The following is a 20691-nucleotide window of genomic DNA, read 5'->3' on the forward strand; positions in this document are numbered from 1 at the left end:
ACACACAACAAACAAAAGAAAATTAGAAAAAACAAAATGCTTGAATTCAGCAACTAGGTGGAGACACGATGCCAATCATCTACTCACCATGTCTGGCACTGTCAGGTGACCGTAGGAAAATACTATGGCATTTGGAGGATTGGCAACAGGCAAGAGAAAAGCACAGGAGGCACTTATGGTGGCTGGGATAATAACGAGAAGGGGATTTACTCCTATTCCTTCAGCCTTTCACACAAACAAAAAAAGAAAACCTTTGTTAGAAGTTAACACTAAGAAATCTTTGCATCTTCACATTGATCTAATATTTGTCAGCTTTTTGCGATTCCTCCAGCAATTCAATGCTGTATGATCTGCACCACAACACAGAGATACACGGTATTACCATAGATCTGGTCTGAAGGCCTTTTCTGTTCTGAGGACGCTTCATACTTAATAATAAGAGAAGACAATCAGAAGACTCAAAGAGACACCTGGAAGACGTTCGTCCTATTGACAGTTTTCCCAGCATTTTCATCTCAGAAACCACTAACGAATTCATGGCAAAGAAACAAAACGACCGGAGAGCGCAAGCAGACAACCGAAAAATGATGGGAAAACGATAAAAAAAAACACCACCCAAATTGATAAAAAAAAAGATGAACAAGCGCCAAGGAATGACCAAAAAAAGCAGCAAACAAAAAAATCCGTCAATGTGTCCTGTAGAGACCTGCTGAAGATTTTTTTTCAAGTCAGATAAATTTTTTGTGACACCAACATTTCCTATTTTTAGAGACATCAAAATAAACCAAAATAATAATAATAGTAATTAAAGATCGGCATAAACATTAGTAAACTTGCATGTAAGTAGTAAATAAAAAAGGTATTAATAAAGACAACCTGTCATCCTTGCTTTATAAGAAATCTGTCAGCAGGCTTTTACTACCCCATCTGAGAGCGGCAGGACGTAGGGGCAGAGACCCTGATTTCAGCAGTGTTTCACTTTGTTTACTGGGTGCAGCAATTTTGATAAAATCAGTTTTCACTGCAGCAGATAACGCCCAGACTGCTGAGCTGTGTATAATCAGCCCACAGCACTGATTAGCAAAACCTAGTCTTGTAGTGATAATCTCTGATTGATAAAACATGGATTTTATTAAAACAGTAACACACAGCTCAGTAAGTGACACATTACTGAAATCAGGCTTAGGCTAGGCTCACATTGTGTTAATGGTCCGTGTACTGTCTGATTTTTTCTTGCACCCATTGACTTGCATTGGCGAGTGCAATCAGCATTCTGCTATTTTTGCCCTAGGCTAGTTTCACACTAGCGTTTATGAGCGCAGCGACGGCCTGCGCACGGCCGCCGCTAAGCCAAGCCCCCTGCCGCGCCCCCGCCGGTAGCTCCGCCCACCGGCGCATGACGCTGCATGCGCCCTGCGTCCCCTATCTTTATCACTGGGGGCGCAGGCCGTGCGCAGTATGCGTTTGGCGGCGCATGCGCCTTTTTGACGGTGCGCCGACACAACCAAACTGCAGCAGGTTGCGTTTGGCGCAGGTCGGCGCACCGTCAAAAGGTGTCACCTGAGTAAAGAATCCATTGATGGCCAGTGTGATCTTCCCTGCGATCTCCTGCCTCCAAGTGCTGCTGCTTCAGAGTGATCCTCCTGCAATGTGACATCTGTGCTGTGTGACTCAGTGACCACAGCAGCACCTCCCCCATCCCTGTCCCAGTACACCCCATCCCTGTTCCAGTACCCCCTCCCCCTCCAACAGAATTTTTAGCGCACTTTTTTTCATTTTTGTGTGCACCATGTCCTGCGCAGAGCATTCGCGCTCTTCCTGTGTCCGCAGCGCTCTGCTCGGTATTGCTGCTGATCAGAGACTGCGCCACGGGACTGTTTCGGTTTTTAGCTAGTTAGAAAATAATAATAGTAGTTAGTACAGTGTAGTTTTAGACATAGCAAGGTAGCGTAGCCAGCGTCACAGTGTTAGTAACAACCGATCTTTTAGAAAAAAAAAAAAATTGTACAGAGTAGTTTTATAGGTTGCGTGTTCGTATAGCCAGAGTCGGTGTTTGGTGACGTCTGATCTTGTTTTAGAGGGAAAAAAAAACGCATAGAGTAGATTTATAGGTTGGGAGGTAGCGGGTTTTTTTTTTTTTGGATTAAAAAAACTGCTATCGCCGGGTAATTTCTTGTGCATTGGGAGAGGGTGCATAACAATGTTGGTGACGTTAGGTTTTCTTTTGTAAAAAATATTAGTTGCGTCGTACATTTTTAGTGAGTCCATTAGGGGAGCGTACGTTACATTGTGACGCATGTTCGTTTTTCTTTTGTAAAAAATAATTATTTCCATCTGATAAATTTATATGGAGGGCATTAGTGTAGTGAACGTCCAATTTTTTTACATAAACCTTTTTTTTACATCAGATTTTTCTTTATTTTTTTCTTTTTTTTTTACACTTTATCTCTCCTTTTTTTTCATAATAAATTGTACCCTATATACAAGCCCCACACATTACCCATGTAAAAGCATCACTTACATACACATCCCCGGGGTTTGGGAAAAAAGTAAAAATGTCCCATTCGTCAAGAAGGCGCTATTCACCAGAGGAGGCTTACGCCTTCCTTGCATCTGACACGGATTTAGCCAGTGAGGAGGATCCCACATTACTGTATTCCTCATCCTCATCATCTAATAAGGAAGGACCCCCAGCAAGGCGCCCTAGGACCCAGGCAACTCCTGCAGCAATCGATCCCATATGGATTGCACCCCCTGAAAATTACCAGCCCGTCATTCCGGATTTCATCAGCGGCTCAGGAATCCAGTCTGACACCACCGACCTCACTGAAATTGACTTCTTCAAATTCTTTTTCAGTGAGGAAATAAATCTTATGGTGGCCAGACAAACCTGTATGCCCATCAGTTTTTCACCCAAAATCATTCGTCATTATGCGCCAGATGGACCCATCTAACTGCAGCAGAGAAGATGACATATTGGGGAATTGTGCTGCATATGGGAATAAAAAAAAAAAAAAAAAGAGCTTCGGCAATACTGGAGGATAACCGGGGAATAAGCTAGGCAACCAGATGACCAAAGGTTGGTAACTTAGCGGATTGCAGACCCCTAAAACTAACAACACAACTAGAATTAGCCGTGGGACGTACCTACGATGCCCTAGACGCCTCGACACAGCCAAAGAATTAACTAAGCCTAAAGCAAGAAAGGGGAAAGATAAACTGCCCCAGAGTAGAACCCCAAAGGAATAGATAACCCCCAAACATATATTGCCGGTGAGACAAGATGAGGCACAAACACAGGCAGAAAATAGAGTAAGCAAATGATGGGGCCCAAACTGTCTAGATAGAACAGGATAGGAAAGATACTGTCTGCAATCACGCGCAAAACCCTAAGAAAAATCCAACACGTCTGATATGCAAAAATACTGAGGCCACACGACTTCTCCCCCACTAGATCAGCATTCTGGTGTTAACTGGAAGCAAAACAAAAGATACTGATATAACAGGGGACTAGCAATACTGAACAGACTGACATAAGCTGTGGCATATGGAACGGAGTCCAGCAAAGGTCCCAGTAGGGAACAATGCTGAACCCACACAGCAAAGCAGAAAGCAGAGAAAGGCAAAACTGGATCAAATGCAAAAAGATTCCAGCAGACAAATAACTTATCTGAACGATGCAGGACAAAGCAGGGGGCAAGCGGACTTCAAAATGCACAGGAAGAAAACCAAATCACCAGCAACAACTGAGGGAAGCCTGCTCACTTAAATCTTCCCAGTCTGTAACACCTGACCTCCACTAATCCTCTTCAGGTGATGGACTTCTGTCAACTCGACCAGCTCCATTACCGCAGCAACCACCAGAGGGAGCCCAAACTCAGAAGTCAGGTTCAAAGTGTTCACAACAGGTATTGGTGTACTCATGAGAAATTGCACAACAATTTTAGCAGACCATTTTATCCTTATACACTTGTGAAAATAAAAAATTTGTTAAAAAAACATTTTTGGGGAAAATAAAATAATTTTTTATTTTCACAGCTCTACGTACTAAATTTCTGGATGCTCTCGGACCAGCTCCTGCTACTATATTAGGTAATATGCTGATTTATGTTACTATATTGGGTGCAGTGGCTCTAATATTCTTTTAACAGGCCATTTCAGGAAATGTGCAATATATCTTGACCATGCATCCATCTTGTATGATTCTATCATTTTTGTCAATAGGCCCTTTTTTCGTAATGTGTAATATATTCTATTTACCTCTTATGTCTGTAATTATTCCCATGGCTATTGTAATAGTATTATATTGGCCCTTTTGAGCGTCCTTTTTTCCACATGAGCCAGTGGGTGGAACTCCTCCTCTCCCTGTACCTATTTATTCTAATAAATATTATACATAAACCAAGGAGGCAGTATTTAAACTAACTCCAAAAGAAGAGAACCATAGATAAATGACAAAATAAGTTTATTTGATCAATTAAAATACATAAAAATGCTACCTATATTCATATCAAACAAACATACCCCTGAGGAACAGCACAGTGGGGATACAAAAAACCTTAAAGTATTTACTTTGGCACGCCATGTAAAGGAGGATGAATAAATACGTCAGTATCTTAATGGAAAGAGGCTCCAGAAAGTACAATTAGCCAGAGGCATTACTAGTTATAGTGCCCTCCTTCCATATAGTCAACTATGAATGCAACTATACCGCCAATACATATTAAAGATAACAACAGTGCCAATAATATAAGAATGTGTACTTACTAATCAGAAAGAAAGATGTAAAAGGCCCGCAGTGCTGTCCCCGCGCGTTTCGCCCGCTTGCTTCTTCCGGGGGCGGGCGAAACGCGCGGGGCGCGGGGACAGCACTGCGGGCCTTTTACATCTTTCTTTCTGATTAGTAAGTACACCTTCTTATATTATTGGCACTGTTGTTATCTTTAATATGTATTGGCGGTATAGTTGCATTCATAGTAGACTATATGGAAGGAGGGCACTATAACTAGTAATGCCTCTCGCTAATTGTACTTTCTGGAGCCTCTTTCCATTAAGATACTGACGTATTTATTCATCCTCCTTTACATGGTGTGCCAAAGTAAATACTTTAAGGTTTTTTGTATCCCCACTGTGCTGTTCCTCAGGGGTATGTTTGTTTGATATGAATATAGGTAGCATTTTTATGTATTTTAATTGATCAAATAAACTTATTTTGTCATTTATCTATGGTTCTCTTCTTTTGGAGTTAGTTTAAATACTGCCTCCTTGGTTTATGTATATTGGTAAGGAAGAGCCATTGTAGCATTGGTGGACTTTATCGGGTTAATAAATATTATATTAGCATATTTATAAGTTATCTTTGGTATTTTGTATTGCTTTTTTCTGTAAGTGTTGTAGTTCATGCGATTTTTTTCAGTATTGTCCACCAATGGGGAATCACATTTTTATATTTGGAGTTTGAAATTCAGGATTGTGTGATGTTTTCACAAGATATTTGTACTAAATTTATGTGAAGCACCTGGAGGTTCAAAATGCTCACCACACAGCTAGATAAGTTCCTTGAAGGGTCTAGTTTCCAAAATGATGTCACTTATGGGAGGTTTACACTGTTTATGCACATCAGGGGCACTTCAAACGCGATATGGCGTCCGCTCTCAATTCCAGTCAATTTTGCATTCAAAAAGTCAAACGGCGCTCCTTACCTTCTGACCCCTGCCATGCGCCCAAACAGTAGTTTTCCCCCCACATATGGTGTATCGGCATACTCAGGAGAAATTCCTCAACAACTATAGTGGACCATTTTCTCCTTTTAACTTTGTGAAAAGAAAAAATAAAAATCGCTCCTAAAAGATCATTTTTGTGACTAAAAATAAATGTTCATTTTTTCCTTCCACGGTTCTTCAGCTGCTGTGAACCACCTGAAGGGTTAATAAACTTCTTAAATGTGGTTTTGTCACTTTTGGGTATTTTCTATCATATAGACCCCTCAAAGTGACTTCAAATGGGATGTGGTCCCTAAAACAAATGGTTTTGTAAAATTTGTTGAAAAAAATGAAAAATCGCTGGTCAACTTTTAACCCTTATAACTTCCTAAAAAAATAAAAAATTTGGTTCCAAAATTGTGCTGATGTAAAATAGACATGTGGGTAATGTTATTTATTAACTATTTTGTACGATATGACTCTCTGATTTAAGGGCATAAAAATTTTAAAGTTTGAAAACTGCAAAATTTTTAAAATTTTCAACAAATTTCCATTTCTTCACAAATTGTCACGTTATGAACAGCTGACATGTGTCAGCAATAGGCGCGAGCGGAATCGCCGTCCGCCCGTGCCTATTAACTAGTTAAATCCCACTGTCAAAGCTGACAGCGGGCATTTAAATAGCATTTCTGGCCGCCGGGCCGGAAATGACCTCATCGCCGACCCCCGTAACGTGATCGGGCATCGGCATCATGTTGCCTGGGCTACCAGAGGTCTCAGAGACTTCTATGGTTGTTCCAGGCATATGGCTTTCAGCGCCACCCGGTGGTCGGCGCTGAAAGCACAGCAGTAAATCTGCTACATATGGGAAATCTGCTCATTGCCCATATGTAGCAGGGCCGATCGGGTTGCGCATGCTTCTAGCCTCCTATGGAGGCTATTGAAGCATGCCAAAAAGTAAAAAAAAAAAAATGTTTAAAAATTAAAAAAACCTAAAAAGTTCAAATCACCCCCCTTTCGCCCCAATCAAAATAAAACAGTAAAAAAAAAATCCCACATACACATATTAGGTATCGACGCGTTCAGAATCGCCCAATCAATAAAAAAAAGCATTAACCTGATCGCTAAACGGCGTAGCGAGAAAAAAATTTAAAACGCCAGAATTACGTTTTTTTGGTCGCCAAGACATTGCATTAAAATGCAATAACGGTTGATCAAAAGAACGTGTCAGCATAAAAGTGGCATCATTAAAAACGTCAGCCCGGCATGGAAAAAATAAGCCCTCACCCAACCCCAGATCATGAAAAATGGAGACGCTACGGGTCTCGGAAAATTGCACAATTTTTTTTTTTTATTAGCAAACTTTGGAATTTTTTTTCACCACTTAGAATAAAAGAGGACATAGACATGTTTGGTGTCTATGAACTCATAATGACCTGGAGAATCATAATGGCTGGTCAGATTTAGTATCTAGTGAACCTAGAAAAAAAGCCAAGCAAAAAACAAGTGTGGGATTGCACTTTTTTTGCAATTTCACCGCATTTGGAATTTTTTTCCCGTTTTCGAGTACATGACATGGTAAAACCAATGGTGCCATTTAAAAGTACAACTCATCCCGCAAAAAATAAGCCCTCATATGGCCATAGAGACGGAAAAATAAAAAAGTTATGGCTCTGGAAAGAAGGGGAGGGAAAAATGAAAATGCAAAACCAAAAATACCCCTGGTCGTTAAGGGGTTAAAGTAATGAGCACCAAAAACAAGGCTGCCCAACTCAGCTGAACAGGGCACAGGAGGGCATCGAGCAGCTGGACATGACATAAGGAGAGTTCCTTTAGACAGCAGGTTTGCGACAGTTCCATTTCTTTTCCAGAACTCCTCAAAGCTGACTTATTAAAATTTGTTAAACTTTCATATGGTCATACATCAGCTCAGAGAAGGTAGAGAAGACAAACTCTGCAGTCAGAACAAGCTCACTGACAGATTCATAGCTAACCAATTCAGCAGCCCGTTACGTGCAGGGGAACAGAGTCTTCAGATGTGACATGGCTAACAAATGTCATGAAAACCAATTGCAATATTGTGCATAGGCTTTAAACCCTTTCCGACATTGGGTGTAATAGTGGGCGGCGGTGAGCCCACATCTTTCCCAGGACATGTCAGCTGTTTTGTCCGCAATAGCCGCGGGTGGAATAGTGATCCATCCTCAATCATCTAGTTAAATGCCGCTATTAAACTCTGACAGCTGCATTTAAATGGCGCTTCCAGCAATCGCACCGGAAATACGCACACTGGTGACCTGCGTCACGTGATTGTGGGTCACTGATTTGTCGGCATGACAACCCGAGGTCTCCTGGAGACCTCTATAGTTGTCCGTGCTGGATTGCTGTAAGCTCCACCCAATGTTCAGCGCTCATAGCAAGTCATCAATTCTACTACATAGAGGTGATCTGATCATCGCCTCTATGTAGCAGAGCCAATCGGGCTATGGCAGCTTCTAGTCTCCTATAAAGGCTATTGAAGCATGTAAAAAGTTTAAAAAAAAAACTGTTTAAAAATATTAAAAAAAAAATAAAAAAATAAAAAGGTTCAAATCACCCCCTTTCAAAATAAAACTATAAAAAGAATGGAACATATTAGGTATCGCAGTGTTCAGAATAGCCCGATATATCAATTAAAAAAAGGATTAACCTGATCGCTAAACGGAGTAGCGAGAAAAAAAGTAAAAACACCAGAATTATGTTTTTGGTCATCGTGACAATGCATTAAAATGCAATAACGGGGAACGCAAGATTGTATCTGTATCATTAAAAACGTCAGCTCAGCACGCAAAAAATAAGCCCTCACTAGTGTTGAGCTTTCCGATACCGCAAGTATCGGGTATCGGCCGATATTAGCTGTATCGGAATTCCGATACTGACTTCCGATACTTTTTTCATATCGGATACCGGAATCGGAATTCCCATAATGCTATCAGCCCGCTCGCTTTGATTCAGCCAATGGGATTCCTCAGAAGTGTGGGCACATCCTGTTAGGCATGTAGGCATGTTAACTATTGGCATGGCTGTGATTGGCTGCTGAAATGATGTCATGATGCACTATAAAAGCCACTGCCGCCGCCATTTCTGGTCACTCTGCTGTGAATTCAGTTAGGGACAGGCTGCTGTTGAAGACTGTGAGGGACAGTTAGAAATAGCGATTCTCAAAACAATATTGTGCATTACCCAGGCTACATAAACCACCACTGTAGCTTGCTTTTCCCTAGCAGCAGTGTTCACAGCTGTCTGCAAGGGCTGTGTGAGTGCAGCTCACGCTGTGGAGTGGGTCCTGCAGCCACGTCTGGTTGTAGGCCGCCCAGCGTGCCTCACTGCTGCCTCATACATATTTTTCTTTTTGAGCTGCTTATTTTAAAAAAATTCTACCTAGTGTGCTTCCATCCGTATCCATATACGTTGGTTGCAAACACTAGTAGTAGACAGCGGAGCCTTTCTGCAGCCTGTCAGTGCTAGTGCCCACTTAGCTGCACTGTTCATGGCTGTCTGAGAGGTCTCTGACTGTGTGTGAGTGCAGCTCACGCTGAGTAGTGTGTCCTGCAGCTACGTCTGGTTGTAGGCCGCTCAGCGTGTCACTGCCTCACACATTTTTCTTTTATTGCAGCTCATTTTTTCTCCTATTAATGTGCATCCATCCGTATCCATATACGGTGGTTGCAAACACTCTAGGAGAACACAGCGGAGCCTTTCTGCAGCCTGTCAGTGCTAGTGCCCACTTAGCTGCACTGTTCACTGCTGTCTGAGAGGTCTCTGACTGTGTGTGAGTGCAGCTCACACTGAGTAGTGTGTCCTGCAGCTACGTCTGGTTGTAGGCTGCTCAGCGTGCGTCACTGCCTCACACATATATTTCTTTAATTGCAGCTCATTTTTTCTTCTCCTATTAGTGTGCATCCATCCATATCCATCTACATTGGTTGGTTGCAAACACTATATAGGAGTAGATAGAGGAGCCTTTTTTCTGGCTTGTGCCCTTCAACTGCAGCCAGATTAGTATTACCCAATTTTTTTGGAGCCTCATCTTTTTCATTGTAGGTTACCTGCCTGCATTGTAATAGCTCCAGAAAGTTGGTGATACTCTGACTTTCAAATCTTTGGTCACATCCTTTTAGTTTTTTTTCCCCCCAAAAAAAACCCAACAAAGTTCACCAAACACTACATTTGAAAGTTGTGTAGGCCACATTAGCTCCCATTAAAGTGTAGTCGACACACACACTTCATAAAATTAGTGTTTCTTATACCTGTAACCAGCTGTTCAGGAATAAGCACACTAAGGCCCCCCTTTGTACTTTTCTGCCTAACTTTATCAGTCTAGCAAGATGAAGAAGGCAGGGAGTAAGGCACGTGGCCGTGGGCATGGAGTTTCAGCAGGGAGAGGACGTGGGGATTCTGCAGGGAGAGGATGTGGGGATTCTGTGCCTGCTGTTTGCACCAGTGAGTCAGCATCCCCCAGTTTTAGCAGGCAACAGTCCTTTATGCGCAGCTTTGTAGGACCTCACCGTACCCCACTGCTGCGGGAGGAACAAATTAAAGCCGTTGTCGGATGGATGGCAGCTAACGCATCGACTTCAATTACTTCCACATCCTCTCAGGGCCAGAGCACCGAAGAGCAACTATCTGTCTCTTCACCACCTACCAAAGTGCCCAGGCAGTCAGAGACCCCTGGACAGGAGCCATCACAGTCTCTACTTCTGTTCTCGGAATCTGTTGGTTTGGAAAGAGGGGGCCAGCCAAGCAGCATTCCAGAATGTGAAGAAGAGGGAGTATGCAGTGATGCGCAACTTCTTTGTCCCTCTGAATCTGAAGAGGCAGGTGGGCCAGTGCCTATGGTCAGCACACCTCAGTACGCATCAGATGATGACGAGACTCAGTTACCACTTTCTGGTGCGTACGGTGCTGGCGAGACAACCCAGGAGAAGCAGGTGTTTGAAGAGGGGAGTGTAGATGATGAGGTCCTTGACCCATCATGGCGTGAGGAACAGGAAGGTGGTGGGAGAAGCTCTGAGGAAGAGATTCCCCGAACGGCCAAAACAGGAGGGAGAGGGAGGGGGCAGACTTGGTTGCCTGTAGCCTCCACTTCGGCACCCGTTAGGAGCATTCCACTTTCAAAAGGCAAAAAGGGCGCTCCCAAGACTTGCAGTGCGTGGTCCTTTTTTGACACAGTTGCAGATGACATTTGCTTTGTCAAATGCAAGCTGTGTCATCAGAGAGTCAAAAGAGGGAAAAACGTCAGCAACCTCAATACCACTAATATGTGGAAACATGTGCGGACCAAGCACGAGCTGCAGTTACACAGACACACTGAAGACGTAGGCCAACGTACAGCACCACCTACCACCTCTTCAGCTCGTGTTGGGGCCTCTTCCTCCAGCTCACACACAGCTGGTTCGGCTTCCTCACAGGATCGCCAAGGAAGAACCTCTAGCACTGTTGTCCGGAGACCCTGTGACATTCCACCCACAGCACCACGTTCCAAGTCATCCTCACACTCCCAGGCCACTCGGCAGCCATCGGTAGCACAGGCATGGGAGAAAAGGCGGCCATACTCGGCAAACCATCCCTGAGCACAGGCTCTGAATGCTGGCATTGCCAAACTACTGGCCCTTGAAATGCTGTCATTCAGGCTGGTGGAGACTGACACCTTCCGGGACTTCATGGCATTGGCAGTCCCACAATACACTGTGCCCAGCCGCTTTTATTTCAGCAGGCGAGCTGTCCCTGCCCTGCAGAAACATGTGGAGGCAAACATAAAACATGCGCTACTAAACGCCGTCAGTAGCAAGGTCCATCTGACCACCGATGCTTGGACCAGTAACCATGGACAGGGACGATACCTTTCCCTCACTGCCCATTGGGTCAATGTTGTGGAGCCGTGTACAGATCTGGAGAGTGGCGCTCTACGTGTTCTGCCAACTCCACGGACTGCATGAATCCAGTCTGTACACATTGACTCCTCCTCCTACTCCAGTTCCTCTGAAACAGCGCAGCAGGAGCCTGTTACGACCAATATGAGCACAGCCGTGGCCAAACGTCAACAGGCTGTACTGAAATTAATTTCATTGGGGAATCGAAGCCACACAGCGCAGGAGCTCTGGAATGCCATCAAGCAGGAGAGCGACGTGTGGTTTCTGCCAGCGAATCTCCAGCCGGCCTTGGTAGTGTGTGACAATGGCCGAAATCTGGTGGCAGCTCTTGGCCTTGGCAACCTCACTCACATCCCATGTCTGGCACATGTGCTCAACTTGGTCGTGCAGAGCTTTCTGAGGGACTATCCGGATCTTGATGCACTGCTGCACAAGGTCCGCATAGAGTGCGCTCACTTGCGGCGTTCCAGCATTGCAAGATCGCGCCTTGCTGCTCTGCAGAGCCGATTACGCCTTCCGGAACATCACATATGTGACCTACCCACCAGGTGGAATTCAACGTTACATATGTTGGAGCGGTTGTGTGAGCAGCAGGCAGCAGTCATGGAGTACCAGCAGCATCAGGCGCAAACAAGTCGCAATGTGCGCCGGTCACACTTCAGCACCACTGAGCTGGCCTCTATGAAGGACATCTGCTTCGTTTTGCGTGCCTTCGATGATTCCACGCGGATGGCGAGTGCAAATGATGCACTAGTCAGCATGACTGTCCCCCCTATCTGCATGCTTCAAAAAACACTGCAAGCACTAAGGGATGAGGTTTTGGAAGAGGGGGAGGATGAGGAGTCCCAAATGCCATCTGCTTCTGGACAGTCTGCGCTATGTGCTTCCTCACAAAGGCCTAGGCAGGGGACACTTTGTGAGGATGAAGACATCTCTCCACAGGAGGGAGGTACACAAAGCTCTAGTCAGTATGTAAAGCAAGGGTGGGGTGATGCAGAGCAAGCAGAGATCACACCTCAAGCAGGGGACAGCGGTTCTTTGGCAGTTGGGAGTCTGCAGCACATGGTTGACTTCATGCTGCAGTGCCTGAGAAACGACCGCCGCATCACCCACATTCTCTACACGGCTGATTATTGGGTGTACACCCTCCTAGATCCTCGCTACGGGGACAACTTGCAAACCCTCATACCAACGTTGAACCGGGAGCGTAAACTGCGGAAGTACCAAGACACACTGGTGCAGGCCATCATGTTTTCCATTCCACCCAACAGCAGTGGTGCTAGTGCTTTACAAAGCACCTCTGTGCGTCGACCCAGTGGAGGAAACTCGGCACAAAGAGGGAGCAGAGGAAGTGCCTCAGCACAAGGAAAGACCACTATGGCCCAAATGTGGCAAAGTTTTGTGTGTCCGCCACAATTGTCTACACAATCACTGACGGCTCCATTCAGCAGGAGGCAACGTTTCCGTCAGATGGTGACAGACTACATGTCTTGCCCTGTGAGTGTACTCCCAGATGGCTCTTCCCCTTCAAGTTTTGGGTCTCTAAGCTGGATACATGGCCAGAGCTTAGCCAGTATGCATTGGAGGTGCTGGCTTGCCCTGCTGCCAGTGTATTATCGGAACGCGTCTTTAGTGCCGCAGGTGGTGTACTAACAGACCGTCGCACGAGACTTTCTTCCGATAACGTTGACCGGCTTACTTTTCTGAAAATGAACAAGGCCTGGATCTCCCCAGAATTTGCCAGTCCTCTTCCCGACTAAATAATTGGTTGGCAATATATATCCGGGTCTCCTGTTGTGTTCATGTTTCTACCACCTGAACTATAATCCCTGGGCTTCAACACAGCCAGTTGTTGCTCAGATGTGTCGTCTGCACAGAGAAAAACAATAGCTCCTGTGTTAGTGGGGTTCAGTAACGCCAGCTGCTCCCCTGCTGTGTGGACGGCAAAGTCTCCTGCTCCATCCACATTCAAACTACTACTGATTTTTAACCCTGCTCCACTTAGGCCTCTGGCTCCACTGTCTCTAGTATTTCCCCTGGCCTCCAACCCCGCCAGTGACAGCTCTTAAGTGGCGTCTCGATAATCCACACTTGTTCCAGTGTTACTTGGCCTCAGTCACGTCAGTTGATCCCCTGATGTGTGTCTGGCAAGGTCTCCTGCTCTGTCCACATTCCCATTACTAGTAGTGTGAATGAGGACAGAGCAGGAGACCTTGCCGGACACACATCAGGGGATCAACTGACGGGACTGAGCCCAAGTAACACAGGAACAAGTGTGGATTGTGCTGACGCCACTTCAGAGCTGTCACTGGCGGGGTTAGAGGCCAGGGGAAATACTAAAGACAGTGGAGCCGGAGGCCATAGTGGAGCACGGTTACAATCAGTTGTAGTCTACTACCTCTATAAAACGTGCTGCAAGTTGGCCTCAGCCAGCTCCATGCCTCATCCTGGGCTCCAACAACGTCAGTTGGTGTTCAGAAGTGCCGTCTTCACAGAGAAAAACACACTAGCTCCTGTGTTAGTGGGGTTCAGTAATGCCAGCTGTTCCCCTGCTGTGTAGACGGCAATGTCTCCTGCTCCAACCAAATGCAAACTACTACAGAATTGTAACTTTGGTCAACTTAGGTCTCTGGCTCCACTGTCTCTAGTATTTCCCCTGGCCAACAACCACGCCAGTTACAGCTGTGAAGTGGCGTCTGCACAATCCACACTTGTTCCTGAGATACTGTGGCTCATTCCCGTCAGTTGATCCCCTGATGTGTGTCCGGTAAGGTCTCCTGCTCTGTCCACATTCACATTACTAGTAGTGTGAATGAGGACTGAGCAGGAGAGCTTGCCAGACACACATCAGGGGATCAACAGATGGGACTGAGCCACAGTTACACAGGTACAAGTGTGGATTGTGCTGACACCACTTCAGAGCTGTCACTGGCGGGGTTGGAGGCCAGGGGAAATACTAGAGACAGTGGAGCCAGAGGCCTAAGTGGAACACGGTTACAATCAGTAGTCGTCTACAACCTCTATAAAACGTGCTGGAAGTTGGCCTCAGCCAACTCCATGCCTCATCCTGGGCTCCAACAATGCCAGTTGGTGTTCAGAAGTGCCATCTTAACAGAGAAACACACACTAGCTCCTGTGTTAGTGGGGTTCAGTAATGCCAGCTGTTCCCCTGCTGTGCGGATGGCAAAGTCTCCTGCTGCCTCCAACATCACACTACTACTGACTTTTAACCGTGGTCCACTTAGGCCTCTGGCTGTACTGTCTCTAGTATTTCCCCTGGCCTCCAACCCCGCCAGTCACTGCTCTGCACAATCCACACTTGTTCCTGTGTTACTGGGGCTCAGTCACGTCAGTTGATCCCCTGTGGTGTGTCCGGCAATGTCTCCTGCTCTGTCCCCATTCCCATTAATAGTTGTGGGAATGTGGACAGAGCAGGACAACTTGCCGGACACACCTCAGGGGATCAACTGACGTGACTGAGCCCCAGTAACTCAGGAACAAGTGTGGATTGTGCAGACAACTCTGCAGTGCAGCAACTGCCGCGGTTGGAGGCCAGGGGAAATACTAGAGACAGTAGAGCCAGAGGCCAAAGTGGATCACGGTTACAATCAGTAATTGTGTACAACCAATATAAAACTCGCTCCAAGTTGGCCTCAGCCTGCTGCCTGATTGACCCCTGGGCTTCAACATCGCATGTTGCTGCTCAGAAGTGTGTTTGCCACGGGTACTCCCTCCTGCCCCGCCGGGTTCCAGCAACGTCAGCTGGTTCTCGGCAGAGCCTTTGGCCTAGGTCCCTCCTTCATGGTATCCGAGTTCCAGTAACGTCTGCTCGTCCTTGGTAGTGCTTTTTAGCACAGGTACCTCCTGCTTAGAAACCGTGTTCCAGGACCGTCAGCTGGTCCACGGTTGTGCCATTGGCTCTTGTTCCTTTTGCTGCCCCTCCGGGTTCCAGCACCGTCAGCTGGTTCTCGGCAGTGCCTTTGGCCTAGGTGCCTCCTTCTTGGTATCCGAGTTCCAGCAACGTCTGCTGGTTCTTGGTAGTGCTTTGTAGCACAGGTACCTCCTGCTTAGTAACCGTCTTCCAGCAACGTCAGCTGGTCCACGATTGTGCCATTGGCTCTTGTTCCTTTTGCAGCCCCTCCGGGTTCCAGCACCATCAGCTGGTTCTCGGCAGTGTCTTTGGCACAGGTACTCCCTCCTGCCCAGCCGGGTTCCAGCAACGTCAGCTGTTTCTCGGCAGTGCCTTTGGCCTAGGTGCCTCCTTCATGGTATCCAAGTTCCAGCAACGTCTGCTGGTCCTTGGTAGTGCTTTGTAGCACAGGTACCTCCTGCTTAGTAACCGTGTTCCAGCACCGACAGCTGGTCCACGGTTGTGCCATTGGCTCTTGTTCCTTTTGTTGCCCCTCCGGGTTCCAGCACCGTCAGCTGGTTCTCGGCAGTGTCTTTGGCACGGGTACTCCCTCCTGCCCAGCCTGGTTACAGCACGCCTGCTGTTTCTGGGTAGTGTCGACGTCACTTTGCCACTGATACGTTGTCCTGTCGTGTTGCGGTCGGGCTAGCCGAGTCTATGGTGCCTGCAGTTTCAGTGCTTCCTATGTGGGCTGCGGGTTCTGGTAACAAAGGCTGGTTCCATAGTGCCAATAGGACAAGCACTCCCTGTAGGACTGTGAGTTTCGGTAACTGCGGCCAGCTCGCGGCCTTGCAAGTTTGTTTTTCCTGGGTACCTTCTGCTACCCATCCGGGTTCCAGCACCGTCAGCTGGTTCTCGGCAGAGCCTTTGGCCTAGGTGCCTCCTTCATGGTATCCGAGTTCCAGCAACGTCTGCTGGTCCTTGGTAGTGCTTTTTAGCACAGGTACCTCCTGCTTAGAAACCGTGTTCTTGCACTGTCAGCTGGTCCACAGTTGTCCCATTGGCTCTTGTTCCTTCTGCTGCCCCTCCGGGTTCCAGCACCATCAGCTGGTCCTCGCTAGTGTCATTTGCTCTTGCAGCTTCTGTGACCTATTCGGGTTCCAGCACCGTCAGCTTGCTCTCAGCAGAGCCTTTGGCCTAGGTGCCTCCTTCTCGGTATCCGAATTCCAGCAACGTCTGCTGGTCCTTGGTAGTGCTTTGGAGCACAGGTACCTCCTGCTTAGTAACCGTGTTCCAGCACCACCAGCTGGTCCACGGTTGTGCCATTGGCTCTTGTTCATTCTGCTGCCCCTCCGGGTTCCAGTACCGTCAGCTGGTTCTCGGCAGTTCCTCAGCCTTCTTGTACCATCTGCTACTTTTCCAAGTTCAAGCTTGTGGAAATGGTTTTTGATTCTGACTCTGGATCTCCCTGACAATGACCCTGAAGACGACGACCCTGAAGACCACACAGAAGAATACCTAAAAGATGACCCTGAAGAAGATGACCAAGAGGACAAAGAACAGGAAGGCAACCACCAAGATGCAGAACAACAAGAGACTGAAGACCAAGAAGCATAAAAACCAAAAGCAGAAGAACATGAAGCATAAGACTAACAATCAGAGCAAATGATATTATCTAATTTATAAGCAGAAGAAGACTAAGCAGTGTATGGGGGCGAGTCCGTTCCTCCTTGTGGTGCCCCTGGAAAAGGCCTGCTGCTGCAGGCCAAACTGAACGCGGACAAATCCTGTTGTAAATCTTTTGTGACAGGCTGAACGGAAGGTGTAATCTTCAAACTTTTATAGATAACTACAGGAATGCCTGACACAAATAAGAATATGATGAAGAAGAATAGGAAGATGAAGAAGTAGAATATGAAGAATAAAAGAAGAAGAATAAAAGAAGAAGATGATGCTGCTGCTGAAGATGATGGAGAAAGTGTGGGAGAAGTAAAAAAGAAGGTGAAGAGCATGGAAGTAGTGAAACATACATATCTGACAAAAAAATTAAAGACTTTAACATAGTCAATATCTTTGTAACTATGAACGTCTTTAAAAAAAAAATAAAAAAAAAAATACTGCGATTCCATTTGATTGGGCTAAAGCTCTATGGCTTTAACGTCTCCTACACCTCCCACAATACATTCTACATTATTATTAGTTGTTTTTCCCCATGTAGAATTAACCAACAGGGAAAGAAAGGGTTTTTTTTAATTCCGATATTTCTGTTCCATTGACTTGAATGGGACTTCGGGATCGGAATCGGCGATACCCGATACTTTTTTTTTAGATCGGCCGATCCATTCCGATACGATATTTTTCAGTATCGGGTGGTATCGTTCAACACTAGCCCTCACCCAACTCGAGGTCAAGAAAAAATGGAAACGCTACGGGTATCAGAAAATGACGTAATATTTTTTTTCTAGCAAAGTTTGGAATTCTTTTCACCACTTAGATAAAAATAACCTAGACAAGTTTGGTGTCTTTGAACTCGTAATGACCTGGAGAATCGTATTGGCAGGTCAGTTATAGCATTTGGTGAACCTAGCCAAAAAAGCCAAACAAGAAAGTAGTGTGGGATTGCACTTTTTTTTTTGCAATTTCACTGCACTTGGAATTTCTTTCCTGTTTTCTAGTAGAGGACATGGTAAAAACAAAGGGTGTCGTCCAAAAGTAAAACCCGTCCCGCAAAAAATAAGCCCTCACACAGTCTTATTGACGGAAAAATAAAATAGTTATGGCTCTGGGAAGGAGGTGAGCGAAAAACGAAAACGCAAAACCGAAAAAAGCTCCAGTCATGAAGGGGTTAAAGAGTCTCTTCTGACATGTCTGTAATAGTAAACCCTCATATTCTCCATAACTCTGAAACATTTTTTCTCAAACGCTGCAGCCTTGTGATCCCCTGGTCTATGCATATACATATTATTATGCATTTATATAGCGCCATTTATTCCATGGCGCTTTACATGTGAAAAGGGGAAATATAGACAGGTACATTAAACATGTGTAAGACAAGGGTCACACAAGTACATAAGGAGAGGGGACCCTGCCCGCGAGGGCTCACAGTCTACAGGGATGGGTGAGGATACAGTAGGAGAGGGTAGAGCAGGTTGTGCGGTAGTTCAGTAGACCGAGGATCATTGCAGGCTGTAGGCTTGTCGGAACAGGTGGGTTTTCAGGTTCTTCTTGAAGGTTTCCGTTGATGGTGAGAGTCTGATGTGTTGCGGCAGAAAGTTCCAGAGTATGGGGGAAGCACGGGAGAAGTCTTGTATGCGATTATGGGAAGAAGAAGATAAGGGGGGAGTAGAGAAGGAGATCTTGAGATGATCGAAGGTTGCATGCGGGTAGGTACCTAGAGACCATGTCACAGATGTATGGAGGAAACAGGCTGTGGATGGCTTTGTATGTCATGGTTAGGGTTTTGAATTGGAGCCTCTGGGCAATAGGAAGCCAGTGAAGCGCCTGGCATAGGGGGGAGGCTGGGGAATAAAGGGGAGACAGAGTTTGATGCGGCAGGAGGAGGCGAGGGCTTGGATATGTGGTTTGAAAGAGAGCGCAGAGTCGAGGATCACCCCAAGGCACCGAGCGTGCGGGACTGGGGAAAGAGAGCAGCCATTGACATTGATGGATAGGTCTGGTGGAGGGGTAGAGTGAGATGGGGGAAAGATGATGAATTCTGTTTTGTCCATGTTCAGTTCGAGAAAGCGAGCAGAGAAGAAGGCTGAGATAGCAGACAGACATTGTGGGATTTCAGTTAGTAAGGAGGCGAGGTTGGGTCCAGATAGGTAGATCTACATGTCATCGGCATAGAGGTGGTACAGCAAACCGTGGGATTCTATGAGCTGTCGCAAGCCAAAGGTGTAGATGGAGAATAGTAGGGGTCCTACGACAGAGCCTTGAGGAACACCGACAGACAGGGGGCGAGGTGAGGAGGTGGTGTGTGAGAGGGAGACACTAAATGTTCGGTCTGTTAGGTATGATGAGATCCAGGATAGGGCCAAGTCTGTGATGCCAAGAGATGAGAGAGTCTGTAGCAGGAGGGAATGGTCTACGGTGTCGAAGGCAGAGGACAGGTCCAGGAGAAGGAGGACAGAGAAGTGTCGCTTGCTCTTGGCGGTTAGTAAGTCGTTAGTGACTTTAGTTAGGGCAGTTTCAGTTGAGTAATGCGGTCGGAAGCCAGATTGTAACCGGTCAAAGAGGGAACAGGAGGAGAGGTGGGAGGACAGTTCAAGATATACATGCTGTTCCAGTAGTTTTGAGGCGTAAGGGAGAAGAGATATCGGGCGATAGTTAGACACAGAGGATGGGTCAATGGAGGGCTTTTTGAGGATGGGTGTGATTGAGGCATGTTTGAAGGATGAGGGAAAGACACCATTTGTAAGTGAAAGGTTGAAGAGGTGTGTTAGAGATGGGATGAAGACTGTGGCCAAGTTAGGGATGAAGTGAGACGGGAGTGGGTCGAGGGCACAAGTGGTGAGGTGTGATCTTGACAGAAGGGTGGACAGCTGATCTTCTGTCATGGTGGAGAAGCTGGCTTTTGCAGAACAGGGCTGAGCGGCTAAGAGGGGCATTGGGGGCTGCGGGCCAAAGTTTTGTCTGATCATGTCGATCTTCTGCTTAAAGAAGGAGGCGAAGTCTTCAGCAGAAATGAGAGGAGAGGGAGGAGGTGCTGTGGGACGGAGTAGAGAATTGAAAGTGTTGAAGAGCTGTTTAGGGTTGTGAGACAGGGAGGATATGAGAGATGCGAAGTAAGTTTGTTTTGCGGCAGATAAATATATGCATGTAATCTGACAACTAGGAGTTACCCCTCTGTCCCTAATCAGTTCGGCTGTGCTGGCACATATTTGACAATCCAAGATTACAACAGTGGAATCGCTCATTTCAGAGTCCTAAGAATAAGCAGATCCAGAACTGTTTTTGTATGGAGAATACAAACATTTACTAAAAATACCCATCAATGCCCCAGATACGTTCTCTCTAAAAGGGAACCAGTCAGGTCCAATATATATACTAACCTTCAGATACAGGGTTAATCTGCAGGTTAATAACGTAATGCAGATTCCCAGCTGCAGCACTGAAAGTGCAACATCCACAGTAAGGGCTCATACCCATTTGCGAGAAAAAAAAGGTCCGATTTCTGGACCGAAAAAACGGACAAGTGCTATGTGTTCAGAACAATAAAACATAA

General features: G+C 46.1%; 1 protein-coding gene across 3 annotated transcripts in view; it reads right to left on the minus strand.

Moving 5' to 3' along the window:
• The window catches only part of LOC141090243 (solute carrier family 13 member 1-like), a 113466-nt gene that overhangs the window by 1935 nt on the left and 90840 nt on the right, over positions 1-20691 (minus strand). For all 3 annotated transcript variants that reach the window (XM_073576327.1, XM_073576326.1, XM_073576328.1), the window contains exon 15: positions 88-225. In XM_073576327.1, coding sequence (XP_073432428.1) covers positions 88-225 — 138 coding nt within the window. The remainder of the gene's footprint in view (positions 1-87; positions 226-20691) is intronic.

The sequence above is a fragment of the Dendrobates tinctorius genome, unplaced genomic scaffold (genome assembly GCF_039654945.1).
Source record: "Dendrobates tinctorius isolate UK_male_01 unplaced genomic scaffold, ASM3965494v1 ptg000048l, whole genome shotgun sequence".
NCBI lineage: Eukaryota > Metazoa > Chordata > Amphibia > Anura > Dendrobatidae > Dendrobates > Dendrobates tinctorius.